The sequence below is a fragment of the Oryzias latipes genome, chromosome 14 (genome assembly GCF_053564925.1).
Source record: "Oryzias latipes strain Hd-rR chromosome 14, Olatipes_Hd-rR_3.1".
NCBI lineage: Eukaryota > Metazoa > Chordata > Actinopteri > Beloniformes > Adrianichthyidae > Oryzias > Oryzias latipes.
The window spans coordinates 23,929,663-23,942,768 of record NC_136250.1 but is presented as its reverse complement, the minus strand read 5'-3'; the positions used below and the strand labels follow the sequence as shown (position 1 = coordinate 23,942,768).

The 13,106-nt window shown below is 42.4% G+C and overlaps 2 protein-coding genes across 2 annotated transcripts; one reads left to right on the top strand and one right to left on the bottom strand.

The window, feature by feature from the left end:
* Window positions 1–352: 352 nt before the first annotated feature.
* Window positions 353–7,832, top strand: zbtb21 (zinc finger and BTB domain containing 21). Its single transcript, XM_004076725.5, has 2 exons — window positions 353–548; window positions 3,012–7,832. Exon 2 carries the CDS (start codon window positions 3,014–3,016, stop codon window positions 6,053–6,055), a length of 3,042 nt encoding a protein of 1,013 aa, XP_004076773.1. The 5' UTR covers window positions 353–548; window positions 3,012–3,013; the 3' UTR covers window positions 6,056–7,832.
* Window positions 7,833–10,616: 2,784 nt separating this feature from the next.
* atg101 (autophagy related 101) lies at window positions 10,617–13,074 on the bottom strand. The gene is made up of 2 exons (XM_004076638.4): window positions 11,967–13,074; window positions 10,617–11,891 (listed from the first exon to the last, which is right to left on the bottom strand). Exons 1-2 carry the CDS (start codon window positions 12,216–12,218, stop codon window positions 11,487–11,489), a joined length of 657 nt encoding a protein of 218 aa, XP_004076686.1. The 5' UTR covers window positions 12,219–13,074; the 3' UTR covers window positions 10,617–11,486.
* Between the last annotated feature and the right edge of the window lie 32 nt (window positions 13,075–13,106).

Sequence of the window (13,106 nt, the reverse complement as noted above, 5' to 3'; positions counted from 1 at the left end):
AAGAAAATAAATAACCCAATAACATATGAAGAATTTTCTAAATAACAAATCTTACGCCCTGCTTTTAAATTGCACCACGGTAAGAGAAGTGTCTTCTATAGAAATGCATTGCACTTGCTCTAGAGAAACATAAAAATGTTGTTTTTCATGAAAAAGTAAAATAAATTTTGTTGTAAAATAGAAAATACATGTATCTGTGTAAAAACAAAGAGTTTTAATCATATATTTAATCTTAAATCGTTTACACAGTTGTTTTTATTGTGACACCTAACAAATAAGCGGAAAATCGATCTTTTCTCCCTAAACGTGGACTGTTTCTTTAAATTAACCCTGTTGCTAAATAAACGGATCACCCCGCCCCCAGCTCCACAATCAGCCTATCAGAAAACGGTGCACTTGACGAGCGCTCTTTGCGATGACCTCATCCCTGGTGTGGGATGACGTCAAATTCAAGATGGATGGAATCACGACGAAGACGCAGAAATCTTGCACAACAGTGAATAAAGTCTGAGCTGCGTGGAGGCAGGACGCTTTTCACGACCGAACGGGTGAGTGTGGGTTCACGACCGAACTTCACGTCAAACAAAGCGAGCGGGGAGAGCTCTGTTGAGGGGAAGCCTTTTCCTTTACCCGCTGACGTAACTCGATTGTGTCCCTGTAAAACCTGTCCAGCCACAGCCTGAAGAGGCGCGGGCGGGCGGGCGCGCGCAGTAGATCTGCCCGTCCTGCTGAGCAGAACCGGCGCATTCTCGGCTCACAGCCGTTACATTCGTCCGTTATTTATCTCTGCTAGCTTTGGGTTTTGACGGCGATGGTTATCGTTTGGGGATTTTGTGGAGTCCGCAGACACGCGCTCAACTTTTCCGCTCCCCGCTTCTCCCACTATCCGTAGGAGAAACGCTGGCGCTTTTCTGCTACAAGTGAAGAAAAGCCCCCCCCCCCCAAGTCCCCCCTAGTTGAAACCGAGCCACGTCTTAACGCGTTATCTAATACCTAAAGCTGCGTTTGGGTTCCCCGTATTATCCCAGTTCTTCGCTGGGTTCCGCTGTCCCCCTGACTTTTCACGTCCAGTTTTCATGAAGAGTACATGAAGCGATCTTAGTTTTAGTAAATAAGAAACATACAAAGAAAGCGTCAACGGCTTTGACGGAAATGACCCGAATTCCGCTTTAGATTTTCAAAATAAATGTCAAGAACGAAACAAGCGAATTTTTTTAAATAGACGACGATTATCCTTTTTTCAGTTTTACTTAACGATAATAAAACGGATTTTCTAAATGTGTTTATCATTTTTTTTTTTACATTTGACTTTCTTCTTTCCGTTCATTCCTTGTTTTATCTTGACTTTATCAATATTATTTTTTCCATTTACATGTAATGAGTCTGTATAGTTAGGAAAGCAATTTTGATTGTGAAAATAAACGAGTGAAATAACATTTAACTGCTCTAATCAAATAATTAATGTAGTCATTTCTGAGCAAAGAAGTACTTGTACTCTTTAACGGCTACATGAATACATGAGCAAAACATATATTATCCTTGAATATTGTGGTTGATGGTGACACCAGTTCCTCAACCGGATGAAGTGAATGTCCTTTTTAGAGTTTACTTCGAACACAAACATCAGACTGTGATTAAAGACCCACTCCAATCATCTTTTAATCCATTTTCAAAGCAATCCCAGTGGTCTTGTAATAATGATTGTCGTTTTTTGCCAAAATAAACCTGTGTCGTTTTGCAGGACATAGTTTCTGCAGAGCGACAGAAATCCATTACAAGTTTCAATTTGTCTCTGAGGTGTCCCCTTGCCAATATCGAGAGCAGAACAGGGAGCTTGCGGCTCGTCCAGCATATTTTTTATGTAACTAATTGAATCTTTTTCAAACAGTTTTTTTTTCATCTGCTTTTTTAGATGTCCTCCATCATGAGAAAAATTTAACAAAACATGTTAAAAACACCATTTTCATTGGGGTGGGTCTGTAGTATTTACTAGGGGGTGGGCAATTCCTGGTATTCTTGCCCTACTCGCTTCTGATTACCTGGATCAGGTGTGTCTAGCCAATTTGGTCACGCTAGAGCCGGGTATGTTGGAATGTGGACCTCAGTGCTCACCCCTGACCTATACCAACATAGAACTACAAAAGACATTTATTTTATAACAGTTGATTCTTTATTGATATCTGATTAAGCATTTTGCAAATTTAACAAGTTTTGGATTCATTGTTTTATAACACACAAACACAGTGCTGTTAATGTTAATGTTCATTGGACCCTTGTTTATCGCAGGAGTTTGACTCTAAAAATAACCCTTTATAGGTGAAATCCACCAGGTAATCATCTTTGTGAAGATGGTAGTCATCTCAGTTAATACAGACATTTTAAGGCTGTAAAACCCCTCACCACACACATACACTTTTCTCAGACATACATGAACATTTTCACATTGCTTTTGTTGAAACAGTTCAAACCTTTTTACAGTTCAAACCTTCCTAGAGAATAGGTCCAAGATTATAAAATGAAAACAAAGATCTGATCGCGATCAAAGATTTTTGTAGATTTGTCAAACTGAAATCATTCTGCACAGGAGACACAGCACAGAGGACAGTGATTGACAATAGTCTACAGCCAGTCAGGATGCAGAACACCGCGCACTGTAAAAATGATAATAAGAAATAGTTTTCTAAAAAGCACGGAAAATTGCACAAAAAATCTGCAAAACAGCGAGACCACAAAAGGTGAATTGTGGTTTAGCAGGGGACTACTGTATTTATTTATTTATTTTTAAATCTTCTGTAGACCTCATATGTTCTTCAGACCAGGAGTGCACATGCTTTTGTTGAAAGAATTGCAGCCTGAAAGTGACAGAAATAAAAATAAAAAAAAGACAAAAAGCAGGGCAGTTTTAAGGAGACTGATCCTTTGTGAAAAAATGACTGTTTTTTCACATGTATTCATCAACTTTCCTTTGTGTACCCTCCAGTATAACATGAATTTCTGTTTGTTTTTTTCAGCCATGGAGAGCCTTGTGCATTATAGTAATCACTGCCATGCCCTCTCAATGCTGGGAGTTCTCAATGAACAGCGCCTGCAGGGCCAAATGTGTGACGTGGTACTGGTCGTAGCTGACCAGAGGTACCAGGCCCATAAGAGTGTTCTCGCTGGCAGCAGTGAATATTTTCAGTCTCTTTTCACACGGATGGACGCGGAGTCTCTGAAAGTTGTAAATTTGGACTTTTGTGAGCCAGACGCCTTTGAAATAGTTCTCAACTACATTTACTCCTCCTCGCTTTTTGTGGACAAAGGCAGCCTGGCAGCCATTCAAGAGCTCGGCTACAGTCTCGGCATCCCTTTTCTCACAAACATTACGTCCATAAGGCCGCATGCATCCTACTGCGTGTCTCGGAAAAGGTTCTCGTTCTCAGAGGGAGAGGACAACGATGTCCATACAAGGAGTGTCATTGTGTGTCGAGTTCAAAACGACACGACCCATCCCTCTCATTTAAATCATCAGGGAAAATCATCAGAGAAGCCGTTTTCTCTTCACTCTTCTAGTGAACCAACACAGCTTACATCTAAACACCATTCACATGAACCAACAAGAAGCTTTGAATCTGGCAGGAAATCCTCCGATCAGAGTAAAGAGTCTGAGAAGACGTCCAGCTGTCCATCTGCTGCCATGTTGAAAGGAAACTCCGCCCACATTTCCCCTGTGAGGCCTCTACTGACATCATCTGTATCTTTCAGTGGTGCTGAAGTGTCACACATCAGGATGGAGTCTGGCATGGAGCAGGAGGCAAAGGAGGAGAAGCCCGAGTCCTGTTTTCAGAATAAAGGTCCATTTCCCAGCCAAGCCAATGAGCTGAGCCATACAATAGACAGGAGTGGGCCACTGATAAAAAGCCTTCTCCGACGATCCTTGTCCATGGACAGCCCTGTTCCCGTCTTCTCTCCCACGTTGGAGCTCAAGGAGATGCAGAACAGAGAACAATCGGTTGTAAAGATGGCGTCAAAATCAACTGGATCGGAAACATATTCCCACAATGGCAATTCAACAAGAATATCCCCTCTAGTTCTCAGGTCAAAGCACCCAAACAGGTATGACAAAGAAACCCAAGTAGAAGAAGATATTGGTGTGAAAGCCGAGCCCAGCAGTCCTCTGGCTGACCCTATGGACATTGTTCGCATCACAGTTGGAGATGCTCTGCCATTCAATCTCAGAGACATACAAACAGGTTATGATCAGGGAATCAGGGCGGATTTCACTCCCCCTTTAAAACGAAGGGACAGGCCGGACAACAGAAGGTACCCTTTCAAGAAAAGCAAACTCTTCAAAGATCTCGCTCTCTCACTCGATGTGAACATGGCAGGGACGGCACCCCAGCACGCCAGCGCTGACTCCAGCGAGGGCAGCACAGAGCCGGTTCAGAACAAAATTTTCAAATGCTGGAACTGTTTGAAGGTGTTCCGATCCAGTGCTGGACTGCATCGCCATGTCAACATGTATCACAATCCGGAAAAGCCTTACGCTTGTGAAATCTGCCACAAACGCTTCCATACCAACTTTAAAGTGTGGACTCACTGCCAGACACAGCACGGTGTAGTACAAAACCCAGCCTCTTCCTCCAGCTCCACCGTTTTGGACGAGAAGTTTCAAAAGAAGTTGATAGATATAGTGCGAGACAGAGAAATAAAAAAGGCTTTGCTGTGGAAGCTGAAGAGGAACAAGCAAGGCTTGCAGTCTCCCTCATTCACAAAGAAGAGATCAAGGTCCAGCTTTATTTGTCCTTACTGTGGGAAAGCCTTTGCCTTCCATTCTCAGTACAGGCAGCATTTACGAACGCATCCTGCTGAGAAGGCTGACCAGGACTTGGGGAGCCAGAGGATCTTCTACCAGGAAGAGATCAACCAACGAAACCCCCCAGAAGCTGGGGATTACTCCTGCAGACTGTGCAACATGAAGCTGCCGTCCCTGGTAGAGCAGGGGGACCACGAGAGGGGCTGTCGACACGCAACCGTGTGCCCCTACTGTGGACTCCGGTTCTCAAGTCCAGACGTCAAGAAGGATCACGAGGCACATTGTAAGTACAAGAAGCTGACATGCCTGGAGTGCATGCGAACCTTCAAATCTTCCTTTAGCATTTGGCGCCACCAGGTGGAAGTCCACAACCACAACATGATGACTGTTAGAGACCAGATTCATCTGAAGCAACAAGAGGACAGTGAAGAGGCTCCCGAAATGCTCAAAGAGGACAAATACAGCTGTGAGCCTGCAGTAACGGGGACGTTTGGAGAGAACATCACTTATGACTCCTCAGGTCCACCTATGTACGACTCAGAAGATTCTTCACCCTATGTGCCTGAGGATTTGAGTATGGGCCACCATGGGAAGCTGGTGGTGAAAGAGGAGCCGTTGGAAGAGTCTGTGAATGAGAGAAACAGCACAGAGCCAGCCAAAGCCAGCGCTGACGAAGTCGGCGTATGGCCGTGTGAAAAATGCGCCACCCTTTTCAGCTCTCGAAAAGACCTAGAGCGGCACCAGGAGCTGCTTTGCCACATAAAACCTTTCATCTGCCACATCTGCAACAAAGCTTTCCGGACCAACTTCCGCCTCTGGAGCCACTTCCAGTCCCACATGTCGGCCGGCAGCGAACCTGGATCCAACGAAGTGGAACCCCGTGCCCCATCTCAGTCTCCCTCCCCACCCCTGACCCCTCAGGCCTCTGAGCGGCCATCCCCACAAGCATCTGTGCTCAAATCCGCTCTGTCAGCGGTGCTGGCAGCAGCGGCCGAGGGATCCAGCAGCCCAGAAGCCTGCAGTTCAGCACCAACGACGGCGAAAAGAATGGAACTTGAAGCCAGCAGCCCCAGCCCATTATCGAGATCAAACAGCTTAGAGAATCCAAGCGGCAACCACGAGGCTGACACGCTCTTTTACCACGCCCCGTCGCTGTCAGCCTTGACCTTTAAGAGGCAGTACATGTGTAAGCTCTGCCACAGAACCTTCAAGACGGCCTTTAGCCTGTGGAGCCACGAGCAGAGCCACAGCCACGTGTAGACATGGCTTCACACCTCAGCCTTCAGTGGTTGTCTTTGAATGTACAGCTTCTGCGCTTTGCCTACAATGAGATATTTCAAAGTTGCCATGTTTGGTGGAGGTGTTACCTTGAATGTGCAATCAACTGCTCCACCCCCCAGTTGAGTGTTTCTTTCACCATGATCTATAGGAAGAAACCTGTCCTCCACCCACAGTTATCATTAATGTGACATCAGATTTACAGACAGCTCGACGGTTGGAATAGTGCTTTAAGGAGGAAACTCTGCAGTACAGGAAAGAATGTTGCTTTTAAATGTATAAGAGATCTATAATGAAAATGATTGAAATGCACTTTGTTTAGAGGTTTGATTTTGTTGTGTTGACATGTTTTGATCAGTTTACGTGCTGTAACTTCTGTTCACTTTGCAAGAGTTCAAAGAAGAGATGTGCTCATCATTAAATATTTGGAATCACATCCAGTGGTCATTTTAATAATGATTACTTTTTCATTCATTATTTTGCCAGTATACTAAACACTTTTTGCTGTTATCCAGGGCCGTGCAGAAGTCATCCCTCTTTTTTTATACTTTGTTCCTGAAAACCGGTGTTTGCTCTAGTTTTTATTTGTGTAGCTGCTTTTTCCCTCTGGTCTTCATGTCTACCTAACTCCAAAGATTCAAAGTTTTTCTGCCAAATTTTCCGTCTTTCGTTGACATCAGACTGGTTCAGCTCTAGATTTTTGATGCTTGCATCAGGTTCCAGTCAGTTAATAGAGGACGAACAAGCAGACAAAAAGAAGGATCAGGAAGAAGAACACAGTTGATAAAAGCAAAGAACTTTTCTTGCTTAAAAGTATAGAAAATGAGAGGTGACTGGAACACTTGCAAAGTACTGCACATGAATTACAAAATGAAATTCTCATTCAGCCTTTCAGCTTGATGATAATAATAGAGATGTCATTCCATGGACATGCTTGTTAGGGTTGTTCCACCGGTCTCCAATGAAACATTTTAAATTTCTAATATTCATGTTCCTAATCTATTTTTCCAGCAAATGAATCAGTGACTTCTGCGGGTCAGTTGTTGAATAAACCCTCAAAAGGTTGAATTTGTCATAATTCAGCACATTTAAGGGGGTTATTAAGCATATTTAACACCGAAGGCCTTATGCGTGTTTAGAATTAAGAAATGACTTGTAAGCACAACAGTTTATGACTCAGGCATTTAGAAGGTTTGAGATCAGGAACAAACATTAAAAAGCAATCTTTTTTTCTTTTTTTTTTTGTGGAAAGCGATAATTATTTCTGTATTTGAGAAAGTAAAGATGAAATGTTGTGTTTTAATGATATTGCAGTTACAGGTATGTGCATCTGTCTAAAGGATTGGATATTTTGTTGTAGGGTATTTTGCTACTGTGTGGTAACAAACTGGAGCGCTGCACTCAGACTAATGTACTCCACTATTAGAGCAAAGCAAGTTCCATAGTGATGTTGAGTTCTTTGCAGTAATAGTGCTCTGCTTCTGTTGTGAGAACAGTTTTCGGAGAGTTTTCTCTGACGTGTTTAGACTCGTGTACACGGAAGTGTTTGTATTCTTGATTTTTGTACCAGGTTTGTTAGTAAACAAGAGTATATCTTTTTATAATTGCTGTGCTCTCACTGAAATGATGGTTATTTGTATCAGCAGTGGATGCATTAGTGTTGCTTTTTGGAGAATTGCAGCTCTTGTGTGTTTGAGTTTTCTACAGTTTGTGTGCTTTACTTCTGTAATAAATAACAACAAAAGATTGCATAAACACACATTTGCGTCTCTCTCTTCAAGGTCCGGCCTCATGTGAGATTAAAGTCCCACTATCTGTCACACACCTAGGTATGTTTTTTTTTAAGTCTTTTGCATGACTCGGCCTGGGTTTGAACCTACGACCTTTCAGTTACACTCTTACCCCAAGGCCGCTGAGCTATAAAAGCCTTGAAAATACATTTTGTCAGATTATCAAGAATTGTCTTTTTTCAAATCCAAACTAGGTTATGTTAATTGTACGACTAGAATAATTGAATTATCTTTTATTCTAATGTATTGTATCAAATAGAAAATCTCATTAAAACTGTAAACGGAGTTGGACGGCCCCCAACCGCAACCCACCTATGCCCTAAACCCCCTCACTGGCTGGGTGGCTACATGCCCTTCATTCTCCCTTTCTTTTGCTCCTGGTCAGAGCTTTACGTTACAATTCATGAAAAAAAATCACCCGATTTTTTGTTGGTTTTATCTTCATAGCAATCACTGTATTTTTTTTCGTCACCTGGGGGTGACTAACAGGTCTAATTAAGAACTGGCAAGAGTAAACTTTTGGATTTCCTTGGCAACTGAGGTTTTTTTCCCCAAAGCCCACATTTCTAATATATTCATGCCGTGGTTGTGTCCACATTCCTTCCCTACTAGTAGTCCGATTCTACAATTCCCAAATCCAGTGCCTTAGAAATTTCCCAGAAGTCTCTGCGAAAAACCAGTGTGCATCAATGCTCACTAGATCGGTGAATACAGACCACAATGCATTGCATCTGAATAATTTTTGCCCAAAAAAGATATTTAAATGTATCATCAATGTTTTTATCTTCAGTAGAGATTGGACTCATAAAGAATCGTCGCAAAACGCTCATATTAATTATATTTTAACTTTGTGAATTGATGAAGTCATATCCGCCGTTTAAAAAACCCCAAAAAGTATTGAGTGTCCATGTTGCTTTTAAAATTCAGGGCACTACATAGTGCAGTACTATATAGATTTTTAGTAGTTAGGGGTCAGGGTGGGAATACACTTTTACAACTCCACTTTTGCTAGCTTGCCACGTTAACACTGTTAAAAATCCACAAACTTAAAACCAACTTTTTTTTCCCCAAGCAACTTCCCAATCATGCTTAATGCGTTAGGAGGCGATAGGTCAGATTCTATTCTCCCATGTTTTTTCTACTTAAATTCTATACTATAGATAACTCTTTTTAACTCTTGACTTCTCAACATGTCAGAAAACATGCAGAAGGGAAACCCTGAATAATGTGTTAATGTTGATGAATGGAGTTAAAAACCTTTTCAGGCATCATGAGTGCAGAATAGCAGTGAATGAATGCAGAGAAACAGAGCTCCAACAAAAGATTTTCTTTGGTGAGACTGTGATTTAGATCACCATAAGAGCCCCTGTCTGCCCATTAACACATGTTTCTGCTTTTAGTTCTGATTAAAGGTGTTTCCAGACCAAAGGGGCTTTGACTGTTTTCATCCAGTTGCTACTGGATCCTGGACATACTGAAAAATCCAGACCAGCTCCTTCGTCTCAGCATCCATCCAGCTGTGTTACTGTACCTGACCCACTGAAACAGTTATCATGAAGTTTCCAGATGACATCCCAGCAGAATAACTCTTTTCTGAAGGGGGTGAGTCTGCCTACAACTGAACCGGAACCATCCAGTTCAATGCCAAAAATAAAGGTGGCTGTTTGCTTTAGCAGATCAGAAATGGCACCAATAAGGAATGCAGAAAGATCAGCTGTCATTTACTCTCTAGGCATCAAGTAAAATGAGAATCTGTCACGGATTGACCTGACTGATCTCTAGAGAGTATTTGAGGTTTCTGTAGAAGCACCAGCAGCAATATGAAGAGCCAGCTGACTCACTGCACTTGTGTGTGTGTGTGTGTAGTACCTAAGCTACACTAAAGGAGAGAAAATAAAAACACCTGAGGGTCAAACCCGTACCAAAACAAACAGGTCGCCCTGCCTTTATTGGACAGGAAACGAATGTTTCCAAAGAAAAGCAAAAATGACCTTGGAGGGCCACTCCCACCCTTTGACTGTATAAGAGATTTACTTTTCTTATCGAGTCATTCCAAAAAAGAAACTGTTGAAAGGATCTAAGCCTGAGGTAGGAGCATTGACTGTATAAGAGAATACAGTCAATGCTCCCACCACAGGCTTAGATCCTTTCAACAGTTTCTTTGGGGAAGGAGGTACAGAGGACAGTGAAGTGCAGGAAGAAACAGTTCAGGAGGTGTTTCTGTGAGATCATAGCCCACTAACCAGATCTTTACTTTTGCCATTGCACACTTAAATGAATGGCAAGTTTCCTCAGGGATTATTAAAGACCTATTCTATTCTTGAAGTTTGAATGTTCTGCCCAGCACAGTGATGGCAAAGACTATTGTGTGTCGAAAGGGTTTCCTAGGCTTTCTAAGGTTTTCTTGTTCTTTCAGTAGGTGACTTCCTGTCATCGCCTTCACATTTATAACTGTAAAAAGGAAACTAATCAAGTAGGATTGTGTCTACAAAAAAGACGAAAACTGTGTGAGTGTGATGTCACCCACAGAGAATGGTTTACTTCCAGCTCCAACCAAATGAAGTCCATTCAGTTGTCATTTTTTTCACAACACAGACGCCGCCATGTTGGAGCCAGAAGACGTTGTCTGTGATTGGTTCGAGCCGGTGCAGGTTAACATTTCTATGACAACCACTGTCACCAATCATGGGTGAGCTTGTTGGAAGTCCACACCTCAACCACTTGAAAGCAGGCTCTGGAGAATCTGTCAAACATTTGATGTGAGACCACAGTCTTTTATTGAGCCATCTGATTGGTCAGTTTATAACTTGAATAACCTTCACTACAGAAAAAATATCATGAAAGACAATGAAGATTATCAACATGTAAAGGTTAGCAGAGCAAGAATGGTTATTCTGACCAATAGAATGAGTAATAGCTGTTCGTTTGTCTATAAAAGTTCATGGGATTTGGGGATTTGGGCTTCTTGGAACCAGCGAGTACTTCCTGTTTGGAATGCCAGGGGGGAGGAGTCACTTAGTCCGGTTCTCCACCAAATGTTTTAGCAGTTAAAAAAAAGTTATGTTTATTTTCTTATTAAAACTGTCCTCTGAAGTGTGGCTGTCATGAAATGCTGTCCTTTATAGGGTGTCATGAATCTTCACTGATGGCAGCTCCAACAAACGTTTAGCGTGACAAAGTTTAGTTTTTAAACTTTGCCGTGACCCGTTTAGTGCAGCGGGTCACGGCAACCTTGTCTGGAAACTAGGGAGCGAACTAAGGAAACGTTTGTTTTTATTTGGAAAACAGCAAACTGGAAATCCTGTTCTTCACCTTGGGTTAGGTCACATTCACCATGAAGGCAGGAAACGGTCGAGAAGAAACTTGCTTCCTTCTGAACAAGACTTTATGCGAGGATCAGACTTTATCTGTTTCACTCTCAAAAAATGGCCTGAAAATCAAAGTTTCCCTTTAACAAGAAAGAAGTTTGTTGACAAAACATTTATGGATATAATGCACAATGATTTACAGACAGTCTGATTTAGGCAATTGGAAAATAAAATGTTGAAAACAGAATCCTTAACTACAAAAAGAAGGATATTTTTTTACAGAAGTACTTTAGCACAAAGACAGGTTTCTGATCCTCACAGCGCCAGCGTGTCTTTGATCAGTCTCCTCATAGTGGTGCTCACAGAAGTGCCCAGGGAATCGGTGATCTGGTAGGTGATTTTGTACAGATACGGCTGGACGTCTTTGAGGCTGGTGTCAAAAACATTGTCCACTTCAGACTGTGTGGGCATTTTGGGCAGATATTCGTTGCGGTTTATGACCTCGACCACGTTGATGACCTTCTCCCCCAGTTTCTCCCCCACTTTCTCTCTGCAGATCTGCCTCTCCTGCTCATTGGCCAGGTTGACGACGTTGACCTTAATGGTCCACACCTCCCACGGGATGCACTCATCTGAGAAGGGCCAGCGAGACTTCTTCTTCTGGTAGAACTCCAAGGAGATCTGACCCATGCCGTCACTCCCTGAGTTGTTCAGACCATCCTGTGGGGAGAGCAGACGTGGGGGTCAGCCTCACGCGCCTCTTCACGCGCGACAGTCAGAGCTATTAACATTTACCTTAAACTCGCAAACGGCTTTCCTGATCACCCGGTCCAGCTCCTCAGACGACACCCTGACGAAGGTGAAGTCGATGAAATCGCAGTCACTGTCTGCTGTCCCCACGGTACCGATGGAGTACGTGCCCTCCTTTTTGTAGTGAAATTTCCCGGTGCTGCGATGCAGCAGGATGGTGTGCAGTAACGCCAACATCGCTTCATCGATCTGCCGCGCCTCCACGGTCACCTCAAGAACCTCCGAGCGGCAATTCATGATGTATTTCCCGGTATGAGCAGCAACCCGAGAGAAGGGACGCTAGCTCCCACGAGCAACATTCGTTCCGGAAATGACGTCACGTAGCTTGTTTATCAACACAAATGGGTCCACGCGAAGGAAAGGAAAACAAAGAATAAGAACACAAATCGAACTTATATTGGGACAGTAAGATCTTAAGGTTAATATAATGCATCGACAGCAGACATATGAAATCCAGATTTAGGCATAAACCAAAACTATCTATTAACCCATTTCTATGACGAATCCTATCTACGGAAAGCCACATAGCTCAAAATACCTCTTGCTTTTTGACAGCAGTTTTGTAGATTACTTTCATCATTTAGTAACTAACTACAGGCTGTAGCTTCCGTTCCGCTTTGACATATGACAATAGCAACAAGATTCAACGAGAGACCCGTTGAAACAAACTCTGAATCCACGATATTGTTTGTAAAAGAACAGAAACACCGCTATTTCATGTTTTTTGTTTGTAAGGTTATGTATAATATTCCAAATCTTTAGGAGAGTTTCAATGGTGCAGTTTAAGTGAAACGTCTGAAACCAAAATACGTAAACCACTTTAATAAACACATTGCATTATTGAATTCAAATCTATGTCTCCTCTGGTTGTTGCTCTAAAAATAAAATAATTGTAATCCTTAACGCGCATGAAAACACGAACGGCACGAGAATTTTCACAACCCTTTACAAACGAAAGAAAAAAATGAATTAAAAAAATATTTGTTGAATATAGACAAATTTAAACTAAAACTTTCTACCCCACTATATTTTGGCGAACAGAAAGTAATAAATTGCTTCACATCAAGAAAAGAACGAACAGTGTTGGTCAGCGCCCCGTTGCATTGTGGGACTTACAGTGTGTGC

Excerpts from the sequence above, each read along its gene's own strand:
- zbtb21 (XM_004076725.5), top strand. The coding sequence starts at position 3,014 with ATGGAGAGCCTTGTGCATTATAGTAATCACTGCCATGCCCTCTCAATG.
- atg101 (XM_004076638.4), bottom strand. The coding sequence starts at position 12,218 with ATGAATTGCCGCTCGGAGGTTCTTGAGGTGACCGTGGAGGCGCGGCAG. Across the intron at positions 11,892-11,966 it reads AAGCCGTTTGCGAGTTTAAG|GATGGTCTGAACAACTCAGG; the intron begins GTAAATGTTAAT and ends CTCTCCCCACAG.